Here is a 14,143-nt window from a genome sequence, read left to right on the forward strand (position 1 = left end):
AATTTGAGGAAAGATAAAAAAAAAAGGTAAAATAAATTTGACATGAAACTCTTACTCCACCTCTCACGTATGTACCAACCCAGGTCTCCAATATTTTTAGTCCTTTATTAGATCCAGTTAATTTGAATGAAACATCCTATTATAAGCATTGTTACTTTATTTCAAACAGCAGATAGTTGAAAAATGGAATTCCAGAATTCAGACCCTTATTTTTAGAAGAAAAAATGTAATGAGCATCTGAGGTCAATAATGCTAGAATATTCCAATTTGCTTTTGCTGTAGACACAAGTATTTCAATTTTTCTATATCTGAAAGAGTTATGTATAGTGTTGTAATGCAAATTTATTGCGCCAAATGACTGACAAATTAATAACATTAATCACAGCGTAAAGAAGGTAGGTTGAGAATAAAAATGATGTAAAGACAGGTGGGTGGCTCACGGATAGAAAACTTTTGTTTAACCCATTAACGGCCGAGGCTCATATTCGGTTGACATTTTTAAATTTATCATCATATTTAGTCTTAATAGGTACTAGAAAAGAAATTTTGAAAAATTTGAGGCCCTAAAAATTAATTTATACCAGAAAAATAATGGTGCATTTTTGCACCTTTGGCGGAATGTGGGTACGTACTATAAATGTACCATTAATGCTTAATCAATCAGATTTTTTAAAAATCAAATAATATATTTAGAGATGTACAATTTTGACACTTGTATGTAATGCTGCATTTTCGCACTTTTGGCGTTTGGGGGTATGGCAGGTTAGGAATGAGGCACTGTGCAGAGTGTGAAATCTCAAAAACCTTGGTCACTAATATTATAAACTACCCTGCAATTATTCAGTGATTCAATTTAAGCACTATTGGGTTTTAAATACCATAAAATTTATTTTATTATCTAATAGGTCTCACAGCCAGGGATGTCGACATACAAAAAATGTTGGGGGGGTCCAAACCAGTTATCTTGCCCTGGGAAATTTTATAAGTAGTGAGTTTTAAGTTTTTAAGCATTTTAGAAGAGGCATATGATCAGCATTCGAACCTTGATAACCCGAATCTCGATATCTGGACACTCCGGGGAAAATCAAGAAGCCTGATGCATTTTTTCCTCACACCCATAAGGAATTTTTGAGGGGGCTCATGCCCCCTCAAACCCCATGGAGTCGGTGCCACTGCTCACAGCAGTCATCTTCTAAAATGTGGCTTCATTTAGTCATTGTGTACTAATGAGCAGCTCGATTCCCTGCCACGAGACCTGTTGGTTTTTCACTGTGTGTTATGTATAGTTTCTCAAACAGTGCCGGTTCATTCAGAAATGGATCACTGCTATGTAGACATCAATGGATTTTACCTTCCAACTCTAGAAGAAAGCTTCAAGAAGTTAGTCTCATATGAGGTCCTCATATGACCTATATAGGTCTACACACATTTGTAAGGTATGACAGGTGTAACTGGGTGATCCTACAGCTTCAAGATCAACATTTAAGGCAACCTAGGAGTGAAAAAATCATCTTTTTCATTTCATCAAATTTCCAAGACTACTGCAGATGGATAGTAAAAGGTGTACACATCTACCCTAGATATCTTGGCCACTTTAGAGGAAACCATGGATTCTATGTTTGAAGCCACGGATGTTGTCTATATACCGCTAGACGTTAACAACTTGACTAATGTACAAGACATCAATGATAGCATTTGAACTGTGAAGCCGATTAACAATGACATCGCGATAATATTGGAAATGCATCGAGGAGATGGCATAGTGGATCACCGGCTGAGTGCAAAAGAGGAAGAAGGAAACCAACCACTGTACCTAAAAAAAAAGGTATCCAGTCATCTGATAAAAGAGACTAATTTTCCATAATGGAAAAAGGATATTGATGCTAAGTTTTCGTGCCGTCCAATATCTAAAGAGAAGGAATATGATTCAAAAATAAAATGTGAATTTGGAGGCATATGTCTCCATCTGACATTTTCCTCCTGTTTCTTGATGACAAGTTTGGGAGGAAATGGTATATTTTTCAAAAAAAGTATGCTACTGATAGTAATAGGCATTAGTTTAACCCTTTCGCTGCTACAAGCAGGAATACCCGCAAAAAACATTATGGTTATTTCCTGCGACATGCGGGGATATTCCACGACTTTCAAAAAACTTTTCCTTTCAACACGACATGCGGGTAAATATCTACGTTTTCGAAAAACCCTCCCTTCGGTCGTAGGTGCTGTCATCTGCTCGAAATTCTAGCGGAACTACGTCCATTCGTGCGGCGACATTCAGCGACGTCAAATGAATGATTCAATTCATTTTTTTCTGGATAATAGGCAAAATAATGGAACCGATGAAAAATCTATTGAAGCAGCAAAAGGGTTAAAATTAGTATTGCAGACTTTTTAAAAGTTTTTTGAGATTTTGATTCTCTCTGGGTATCTTGTGCTCATGCAAGAGGACATGTACCTGTCTAAAGATATTATAAAGACAAATGGGTTGAATTAGTTCATCAAACTATGAGCAGAAAGATATAAAGGGAAATATCCACCTATTTTCTCAACAAAACGGACAAATTTGCAAAGCTGAGACCAATATATTTACTATGTTGAATGCTAATTTTTTCCAGTTTGAAATTTTTACTTATAACCTTAACATGGATGAGCAATGGGCTCTGTATTTTGGATGCCGCTCAGCAAAAATGTTCATAAAAAATAAACTGGTTCGATTTGGGTTCAAATTGTGGTGTCTTTGCTCTTCAGATGTTTACCTCATCCAATTTTTTTCGTATGGAGGGGCTAAATCAGTCAAACCCTCATGGAGTGAAGGTAAGATTAGGTGCTATTGTGATTTAACATTTCTTGAAAATAATTCCCGATACTACTCAGCATCGATTATTTTTTGACAACTTCTCTTCTTCCTGTCCCTTGTTCCAAACACTGGAGGAAAGGCTATCCTTTGCAACTTGAACCGCTCGGGAAAATAGAATTGGAAAGTGCCTGCTTGAAGACTCAAAAGCTCTTGGAAAAAAACCTCGAGGCTCAATTGATTATGCTTTTGACAAGGAATCTGAATTGTCCGTGGTCAAATGGAATGAAAGCTCTGTTGTAATTGTGGCCGGAAACACATTGTCAATTTTCCATTAAGGAAGTGCAAATAGATTTAGCTGTTTAGAAAGAAAAGACAACGATTCCCCAGCTTCTTGTCATTGTGGATTGCAATAAGCCCATAGGTGGAGTATATATCGCAATAATACAAATGCGAATTATAGAATCAAAAAATCAGAGGGAAAAATTGGTGGTAGTCATTGTTTACCAATTTACTGGATAGTGTGTTTACTAATTAATGGAAAATCTATAGAAAGGCTAGTGGGTGCAAAATGTGTCCAATTGATTTCTCAAAAATCATATATCGCTCTAACGTCAATCAAAGGTGACCAATTCAGTAATGGCAATCACTAAGAAGTACATGAAGAAGGACCATTAAATCCGAAAAAAGACAAACCTTCTCGAAATTCTTTACTAACAGACACTAAAGAAGATAATGTAGGTCATATTGAAAAAAAGGTATCAAGGAAAAGGTGCAGGTAATGTAATAGGCACAATGCATATTTTTGGGTAAAATATAACCTTGTCCTTATGTGTATATATAACCCTTATAACCAAAACACTTTCCTAGTTTTCATAAATAAAAGGGTTTTTTATAGTATGAATGGTTATTTAGTGATTTTAGATACTAACTTATGTGTTTCTATGTGGTTATAAATAAAACAGTGGAAAAGAAAAAGATTTTAGTTTTTCACGGTATGTTAACCAAAGCACATACTAGTACATATTAGGATTCATAAATATTCTCAGTGCACTTGTAAAAAAATATTAAGTTGATAGCCCTCCATGTGCAAGAAATTTAGTAAACTTGAAAATTTTTAACTAAATAACCACAGCAAAATTTTAAAAGAAAATGGTTTTAAAATTAAGTTTATTATCTAATGAATAATTTACCATGGAAAAACTATTAAATAATGGGGTAGATATTTTTTCACAAATTAATTGAAAAATGGTGCATTTTCGCACCTTTAGCCATATATGGGTAAAGCAACCATTAACTGCTAATACATATATGTACATATTTTGAACAAAATCAAGGTCTTTAATTCCATCACGCTCTTAAATCCTCCAGAATCCATAATGTTGTAGACATAGAAAGAATATATTTATAATCTCAGACTTCTTGCTAATTGCCAATGTTCTAGATCCCTCACCCCTGCCTGAGGAAGCAGCAGAGACGAATTCTGACATTACCGAAGAGGAGACATGTGCCATGCCATTTGCTCCTTCTGACGGAACCATATCGTGCGACGATGAAGAGGACAGCACTGAAAGGGAGACTGTGCCGGTGGGAACTGTTTGCCAATACAAATGCTCCGAAGGATTCCAGATCCCTCCAATACAGAGGCATCTTGCAACAACAAAGTGTTTAAGAGGCGGAGACTGGTCGACGGCAGCAGACCCTTACTGTGAAAAAATTGTGGAGGATGTGCAGGAGACAATGCTTCCAAAGTCTTCTATCACTTCAAGAAGCGGCAGGGTAGGAAACTAACTGCAGCAAGTGCGTCATTTCTGCTGATATGGACTCAAAACAAGATAAAGACTATGAGCAGTGTGTGTGTAAATAAATGTGACTAACACTTTTATAATCCATTTGAAACTTATCGCCTGACTGATCCAGCTAACATCATCATTGAATGGTTTTGATGCAATGTGGCAAAAGCGTTAACCCAAATAGTGAAAATGTAGACGAGAAAGCACAAAAAAAGCCCAGATATTAGCTCATGCAACATTAACTGCCATCATCTGCGTGTATCAAAGAATTTAAATTAGAAGAATATATCTTTTGTAGATGTACACTGTGAACGGGTGGTAAAATTGCGTCCGTGGATAACAAGTGCTGATGGTAATAGATGAAAATGCCATGAAACCAATTGATATATTTTTTGCCAGAACGCTTGCCCTTCCACTTAGGAAGCTATTGAGTAAATTCAGAATATTGGTTTTGAATAAATTCCAAATAAAGATCATTCTTCCCACCACAAACATTAATTCCTGTGACAAGTCCTGATCCCCCATAAAAACTGATCAACCTATTAGTCATATACATTCAGGGGAAGTGAGTGCTCACAAGAGCGTTAATACAACAGCTGAGGAATTTCCTCCTGAATGAAACCCCTACACAGCAGCTAAGGGAGGGCCCTCAATCAAATCTCAGAGCTGTGTTTTTGGCCCCTATACTTCCCTGCGGGCACTTATCCCTGATAGGGAGGAGCAAAAATATTAGTTCTAGGTGGCTAGTGGTGTGCTACTATGAGATTTCAAAAGTGGCACTCATTTGATTTTCCAATCAGTGAGGCTGAGAATATTCCACCTGACGGTCCCCTCCCATGCTGAACGAGGACTCTTTAGCAGGCACTCCAACGGATTATGCCCAATGACTATGCTCATCTCAAAATTCCTCCTTGCTAAAATAAGGGTTCAGCGACAAATTCAAACTCAGTAATATTCACACACTTTGCGTTACTGTAATCACTTAAATATGACCAATAGATAATTAAATTGGAGCAATGCAGGCAAACTAACTAAATAAACTTGAGGAATGAAAATTAGCCCTCGGAAAATTATACATTTCTTTTATTTCAGCTGGGGTATTAATAAGTTATGATCAAATTTCAAGGCAGCCTGCAGGTCAGGCTTGACCTAGTTCAATGCTGTATATACAATAAAGTTACAAAATAAATTGTATTTCTTTCTTTTCTCACATCCTGATTATCATTGTAATTATTGACTCCCAGAAAGTAAGAGAGTTATCTGTTTCTTATGGTTCAATGGTATTAGGCTCCACTATGTGGAAGTTAATGCTCAAAAATGAAAAGGAGACTTTGTTGATTTCCACTGATTTATTTCGTCCGTACGACATGTTTCGAACCATAGAGGTCATCATCAAGTACCTTTATCAAGTATCATTACCTGATAATGACCACTATGGTTGGAAACATGTCGTACGGACGAAATTAATCAGTGGAAATCAACAAAGTCTCCTTTTCATTTTCTTATAGTTTTCCAATGGAAAAAATTGATAAGCAGTTTAGCGTAAGCTAAAGGCATGTGTAACATTTCAGGGAAGAGTATGTAAGGAATGCCATCAAATATCTCAGATAACATACATCGCTTCTGTTGGAGCGCCAAAGGCGGCTGAACGGCGTACTACACATGCTACGCTGTTCATTCTGACAAGAATTTAAAGCCTACCAGTGAAATTCAGCAAGTCTTTATTAGACCTTAACAACTGATAACAGATTTTCTCATAAATAGAAAAAAATGAACAACTGCAAGTGACTAGCCAGTAAAGATACAAAGCATAATACAAGTACTTTATACTTTTGGCAGAAGGAAAAAATAATAATACCTGGGAGAACCAAACGTGAGACCTACGCATCCGTTGCTCTATACGCTATAACCATTACACCACACCAACTGATGAGCGTAGGAGGCACAGTTACCATTTCAAAATCCAATTATATAGAAAAACTTAGCTGGTACGTGCATGAAAAAACTGAAATTATTCAAAGTCCACACAATCTAACATTTATGAATTTTAATTTATGGTCTGATAACCCGATGAATACAATGTGTATATAAATGTATAGAATTTACTATTGAAAAAGTTCACCTTCGGCACGGAAGATAGGGGGTCATCCCGTTGAAACGTCTGCTAGTTTATGAGAATGTCTCTTTTTTATGTGTTTCTGTGTTTTATTTTTAATAGTAAATTTTGTCGTTCAATCAGTTATATACATACGGTGCGTAGTGCCCTTTTCTCAAGAATATATTTATATATATGGCTGATCGAAAAGAACGGACAAAATTGAATGTTAAATAACGCAGAAACACAAACAAAAGAGACTCACGATAACCAGCAGACGTTTCAACGGGATGACCCGCTATCTTCGGTGCCGAAGGTGAACGTCTGTAGGCAGGGGAAATTCCTCCAGCTGTCCTCCTTGGTGAAGTAGTGGAGGTGGAAGAAGTTCCAAGAAGGGGGAAGGGATTGGAGGGATAGGGTTGGCTCTGGTGGTAGGTTAATGGGCAATATTTAGCCCGGGATGTTCAAATGCCTTTTCGACCCAGATGTGGGCCATCTCCCTAGTTCTCACCTCGATGGTTGTAGCTCTCTTTTGCAGGACTTCCATGAAGGTGAGAGAAAAACATTTGTCCAAACAACTGTTATGTGAGGCAGTGTGATTGAGGATGGGTTCAAGAAAGGGGGCAGTTTTGAAAGATTGTCAATGGTTATTCATTCTGATGGAAATGGGTGTGGTACATTCTACTGTGTAATATGACGGGCAAAAATTACAATACAGTCTGTAAACAATGTTGAAGGAAGAACAAAACGGTGTGGAGGAGGATCTATTGATGACTGCGGTGAGGTGGTGGGGCGTAGCAGGGTATTTACAATGGAAGCGGTTGCATGGAGACAGGGAGGAAGGTGGGGGGAGTGTGTGGTGGAGGAGGGGGCGGGTGGATCTTAAAATGTTACCTAAGTAAGAGCTCCTCTGTAGGCGATGGAAGGGCAGAATAGAAGAAGAGCGGCTGTGGTTTTGTTTGTTACTAATGATAAGGTACAGATCTTTTAATATTTTTTTTTTAATTTTTTGACTGCCTGCGAAGAATGTGGTGGTGAGATTAAGTTTGCCAGTTTTTATCTTTTTTGATGCGTGGGGAAAAGTATTCTCTTTTTAAGCAGGGGTTCTGGATACCCCTCGTTTAAGAAGAGCATGGTGAAGGTTCTGTGTGGCTCGGTGCAGGGATAGTGAATTGTTGCAGATGCGATGGGCACAGACTGAGAGGGAGTAGGGAATTGCGTGTTTGGTGTTAGGTGGATGGCAACTGGTGTAGTGTAGGTATTGTTCATGGTTGGTGGGCTTTTTGTGGATGGAGGTGATGAAAAATTCAGAGGTAAGGAAAGAAAGGGATAGGAACATATAATGGGAAAATGGCGAGGACAATGGTGCTGTGCTAGATGGAAAAAAGTCAGAAATCAGAGGGTAAAAATGCAGCCTGACTGGGACTCGAACCCAGAACCTTCTGATCTGGCCAGGTGTTCTACCAGTTGCGCTACCAGGACGCTTAGATTTACCATTATTATAACTCTCAAAGAATGGGAATGCTTAGTTTCCAAGCATCAAATCAAGTGAAGTAATGATATGCCTCCAATAACTTAAAATCCCTTCTTAAAGAGCAATTTTTTGCCTTCTTTTACTATAAGTAAACTAAATTATAGAGAATTTTCTGTTATACTCTCCAGTCATTGAATTTATGAGATAATCCTTATACCCCAAAAAGGCTAGATATTCTATCATTGAATCATTAGCCCAGTGGTGGCTTTCTTCAGACTTTAGCCTTCTCAATAATTTCTTTTTTAAAGAAGCTAAGTAATTCACAAAATCTACTTTTTCTCTAAAATGCAGTGTAACATCGTGGTGCAAAGCTGATTTTGCTAGATATACAATTAAATTTGCTATTGTAACTCCTTTAGCATCGAATCTGCTTTGCCTGGATAAACCTGAACACAAGTAAAGTAGCGGTATTTGCTTTTATCCAGACTGAGTGATTTTACTGCTTATATGACAACTTTCCACATCAAACACGTTTTCCTACATAGAAAAGTCAAATGCCAGGCTGTAGCCTCCTAACCAGGGTACCAGGGACAAGCTGATGTCCGAATTGTTCCAATATGGTGTAGGAAGGCTGCAACCGCCCACGCACCATGGCAGAGTCTCCATGACACATCAGCATCCAAACCAAGGGTTGGCCACCCTCTGATCCCCAAACAATGCACATTTTCATCAGACTCCTTTGATTTCAGAGGCTATGTCTCTGGACTTTAGATGTATAAAGTTTCTTTGAATGCTTTTCATTTGACTAAAGGCAATTTTATAAATACTTTGTGTATCTTGCTGTGAAACACAAAGGTTGGCATTAAATCAGGAGGAGGCCACCCAGTCAGACAAGGCCGATCAGAACCTCTATCATTACTTGTCATCAGGGGCTGTACATCAAAAGATTTCCAAGATTCTAAAAGGGAATATGTAGTAATAATTGCCCCTTGTTTGATTAGGGTTGATTGTTTTTGCTCCAGAGAGGAGAGCGTACGTATTTCCAGTGCCCGAGGTTGCTTCCATTCTTCGCAATGCAAGAGCTCTCCAAGGGCTGATATCCTTTTCTAATAATAGACGTTGTGCTGTAAGGAATCTAAATGCCATTGTTTTTGTGGCCAAGTCTACGAGCCCGAGACCACCTTCGTTTATGGGGGCAGTCACTACAGTTGCAGGAAGCCAGTGCTTCCTGCCATTCCACACGAAGTCCACCAGTAATGATTGTAGTCTCCTCACCATGGCTGATCCTGGGGTGAAACACTGGAGTAAGTGCCATATTCTTGGAGCAATAAACTGGTTGCAAACAAGAACTCTCCCTCTCAAGGACATTGAACCAACTCTCACTTTCCATCTGTTCATTGTTTCTTTTAACTTTACAGCTATTTCCTCCTAAACTTTGGCATCTCCGCGTACGGGGTCAGTGTCAATCCAGGCACCAACGCATTTCAAACCTCTAGTCGACCATGTAACACCTAGAGGACAGTCTGCCGGGGTTTTCCATCGACCAACCCAGACACCATTACATTTATTGAGATTTAGCTTAGCCGCCGAAATGTTTGAAAAGGCCTAAAATATGCTTAACACCTTATTGAAATTGCATTCCCAGGTGATCAGAATATTAATGTCATCAGCGTAGACGGTACATATAATTCTGGATTTCATAATATTCCCTACTTCAATTGGCTGCAAGTCAGCTTTGAGCGTTCTGATGAAAGGATCAAAAGCTGACTTGAAAAGCATAGAGCTGACCCTGATGAATCCCTACTTTGAATGGAAATGGAGTAGATATGCAATTAGCCACCCTGGCCATGCATTCTGCACCATTACACAAGGTCTGTATCATATTAATAAATGAAGAAACAAAACCAATCATGGTCAATATCCAGAAAAGATGTTTTTGGCAGACTTTATCAAAGGCCTTTTCCTGGTCTAAGGATAGCACAGCCAGAGGTTCACCACTTTTGTTATAGCATCGAATAATATCACGTGTTGTCGAAATTGCATCGAATATGGTTCTACCCGGCCACAATAGTATTACTTGGCAGATATAATTGTGGAAATCATCTGAGACAACCTATTGGACAGACATTTTGCAATGATTTTGTAATCACAATTTGTGATTGACAAAGGTCTTAAGTCATTTAGAGTATCAATATTTTTTATCTTGGGTATCATTAGAAGTATAAGGCCGTAGATGTAGAACGAGGCAATTTTCCTCGTGTAGATCTCGCATTCAACATGGAGAAAAAGGGCTTTCCTATTATCCCTACAGAATTTTAAATAAATTCTGCTGTTAGGCCATCTATTCCAGGGGACTTGTTTTTATTGAGACCCTTGAGAGCATTAAATGGCTCACTGGGTTCTAGAGGAGCATCCAAGTGAAAAGAGTTATCTTCCTCCATCACATCAAGAGACCAAGAGTAGAGTAAAGATTATCTTGACTTGAGACGTCTTCTGAGATGTTTAACTCTTGGCCTAAAAATTTTACTAAATGCGTACACAAGGTAGCTGCCAATGCCTCTGGGTCGTCAGCCCACTGGCCATCAATCTTTAGTTTCTGGATTAGCTTTGGTTGCGTTCCAGAAGCCCATTTGGCCAGGTGTGTTGCTGAGGGTGTTTTCCCAACCGGCTCTTGCCACAATGGCTTTTGCCTCACGAGTATAGTAACCTTCTTCGGTCTCAACAGATAAGTTCATTCATAATCCTCTTTTGTAAGTAATAGCATGCTCTTTTATTTCATGCTTGAGAAGCTCCCAAGCTATGCATGGATTTTTATGGACCTGTGTGTCCACTATTGATTTGATCGATAGCTTTGCTTAGGAGCAATATTTATCATTTTCAAGCAAAGCATTATCAAATCCCCAGTAAGGAATATGTTTCTTCCTATCTGAAATGATGACGGGCATTGACACAGCTCTGTGGTCTGAAAAGCTGGATTCAATGCATATTTCATGCACTGACTGCACTCTGGTGTGCGTCATATAAAATCTATCCAGCCTCCATGCAGTATGTACACCTCGGTGATAATCCCCGAGTCCAGGGGCGCAGCTAAGAATTAAGGCTGGGAGGGGTTTTAGGTGCAACTAATACTGGGATGTTTGGGTGTATGGCATACCCACCAGGGTAAGCGGGAGGTGCGGGGGCCCTCCCCAGAAACATTTTAGGATAAATAGTGAGTTTTACGGCTTTCTCAGGGATATTTTATAAATTCTTATACTATTCTATAAGTAATATCAATGCAATTAAGTAAAATGGATTTAACTTAAAAATTTCTCTGAGCTCTGGGGGGGGGGGGAGGTTTTATCCCCCATAAACCCCCCTCGCTGCGCCACTGCCCAAGTCGATGTTGATTAATCATCTGCCTCAATTTCATTCCAGATGATCTATCTATAAAAGGAACCATGGTACAGTTAAAATCTCCCCCTACCACGACCCAAATGTTATAGTTTCTTGATTGTGAAAATTAAAGCAGCTTCAATGTACCTATTCACCTCATGTACCAGCTCTACTGCATGGTATTAATCATGAGGCCCATAATGGGTCACTAGCAAAAAGGTGTGACGGGTAAAGATAATCATACATAAACCCAGAGCATGACCTGGGAAAATAACCTCAGTCAAAAGAGAAGATATTCCAATATTATTTTTAATCGCAAAGGCAACACCGACATGAGCAATAAGAGGTGTGCTAAAGCAAAAAGTGTAGTTCGGCAAAGAATGGATTGTGGGAAAGTCAGTGTCAGCCTCTTGTATGAGAAGTATGTTGGGATTATGCTTATTCATAAACAAAGACAACTGAGCCCACTTATATTGGCTCCACACTGAACGCACGTTCAAGTCATGAATGTAAGTTCGTGCATCCCTTCCTATTCCCAATGCTATGTATGAATAAATAAATAAATAGTTAAAAATTGATTAAATAAGTAAATATGTGTAAAAATCGATGAAGGGTAGTTATCTCTTATCTATTGACAGAGCACTGACATGGCTGTGAAATAAATTTCTCAAAGCTTGTTCCTTTACAATTTTCCCCTCTACTATCTCTTTCAACATATTTAAAAGTTCCTCCTCATCAAGGAGAAGTTCTATGGCCTTCTTTGCGGATCCATTCTCTTTACCCCGTAAAAATATTTTTCTAATCACGGATAGGGTATTGAGCTAAAATCAGGATATTCTAAATGGAAATCCTCTATCTGTCTCATTTGCTTGAAGCCATTGATTGTACGCACCATGTCAAAACGCAGTTGACACATTAAATATTTATGAGGAATTACAATGTATTTTTTACTCTTCATAAAGTTAAGTAGATTCCATAATGTCACACCTGAAACAACTACCTAATTATATCATGATTTTTGCATTTCAATGGTCTGCTGTGCTTATCTATTTCCATTGGGTAATGTAATGTTCAGGGTATCACACCTTAACAATCTAACATACTTATAAAGAAAGGTGTTAAGAAATCTAAGAAATATAATGTAAGGAAACGCAAATCTGGGAAAAAATTGAACTAGAAAAAGATTCATGAAAAGGAAACAGAAAAAATTAACTCCATTAATATACTATCATAAGGAACCCAACTATCTCAAAATAGATAATCTGCACCAAATTTATAGGGGAAAAAATGAGCATACCCATTGTCTTGTGGTTTACCCACCTTTCCATCGACCACGTATACAACTAACTTCAACGCCCTATCTATCGGATTTGCTATGAGTACAAATATTTCAGACGAGAGTCAATTTGGCCTTTAAATGTGTTGTCCCTCACCGCACATAAAAATGGGATTTCAAAAGTCGTCACTGATACTATAGAGTCCTGTTAGAGTGATGCCTCATTCATAGTGTTGCCACGAGACTCAAGACGAGACCATTGGGTAGAATTCGAGACAAGACCACTTTTTGACGAGACGAGACGATATCACTTCCACGAGAATCTTGAAAGTCTCGAAATACAGATGTATGTTTTGCATTAGTATTTTTTATAGCTTTAACCCCAAAACTATGTCCTACTGTTGAGATGAGGTAAATATTACTTTTTTCGTAAGTATTACATTTTAAATTTAATTCAATAAAAACTTCTAGATAAATTATCTAACTATAAAAAAAGAATTTTTGCCAAAATGTCAATTTTTTAATACAAGAGCGTGACTTCTGAGCCATGTTAGGGAGTGTTAATGGCTGACTACTTTTCCTTGTTTCCTGCGATGATAACCTTGGAAAATTTATCCTGCGAAAACTGAAATTTTTCTAAACAGGAAACTTTTAGTGCTTAATCCTACGAAAAAAATATCTTGGTTAATACTCGCATGTGTGTAAAGAATCGCTCAGCGGCTTGCAATCCTTCTTATATTTTGCTTGAGGGGAAAATGATGGCCCATTTCTAATTGTGGAGAGCACATTATCTCCGCAGAAAGACGGATGGTAATTGAAATAACTATGTACCTTTTCCTTTATAATATATCTTCCGCGGTTTGTGAGGATATTTAGCATAATGTCACTGAATTGTGTTGAGGATGTTACTATTTAAAAAGATAACTACAATTGGCTTTCCTTTGTCTTATTTTGCTAGCAAAAATTCCATTTAATCAAAAAGTCCATACTGGATCATCTGATTGGCATTTATTCCTGCAGTCCATTCTAAAAGGGGCCAGAAACCTCTAGAAAAAACCTATTTGCAGATTTGTGCAAAATTTCTGAGAGGAAAAATCATTTGCCCCAACCGGGATTTGAACCCATATCCCTTGATTTGCGGCCAAGTTACTAATTACTCTGCTTTTTGAAGAAATGTTTAATTATTTTCAATATAATATCCATAGTGATTTTATGCCTTCAGATTTTTTTAAATGTTTCGATGATATACCGTTTCAAACCAGCGAGTTGACGATTTAGTCCTAAATATCAACTTCTTTCTTCAACTGTACTATCTTGAAAACTACTGCCCATTCTG

The 14,143-nt window shown here is 38.0% G+C and overlaps 1 protein-coding gene across 1 annotated transcript in view; it reads left to right on the forward strand.

Moving 5' to 3' along the window:
* LOC124158495 overlaps positions 1-5,797 on the forward strand; it is a 660,029-nt gene extending 654,232 nt beyond the window's left edge. Inside the window, exon 8 of the mRNA XM_046533617.1 lies at positions 4,239-5,797. Coding sequence (XP_046389573.1) covers positions 4,239-4,585 — 347 coding nt within the window. The 3' untranslated portion in view covers positions 4,586-5,797. The remainder of the gene's footprint in view (positions 1-4,238) is intronic.
* Positions 5,798-14,143: the final 8,346 nt, after the last annotated feature.

The sequence above is a fragment of the Ischnura elegans genome, chromosome 5 (assembly GCF_921293095.1).
Source record: "Ischnura elegans chromosome 5, ioIscEleg1.1, whole genome shotgun sequence".
Classification (NCBI taxonomy): Eukaryota; Metazoa; Arthropoda; class Insecta; order Odonata; family Coenagrionidae; genus Ischnura; species Ischnura elegans.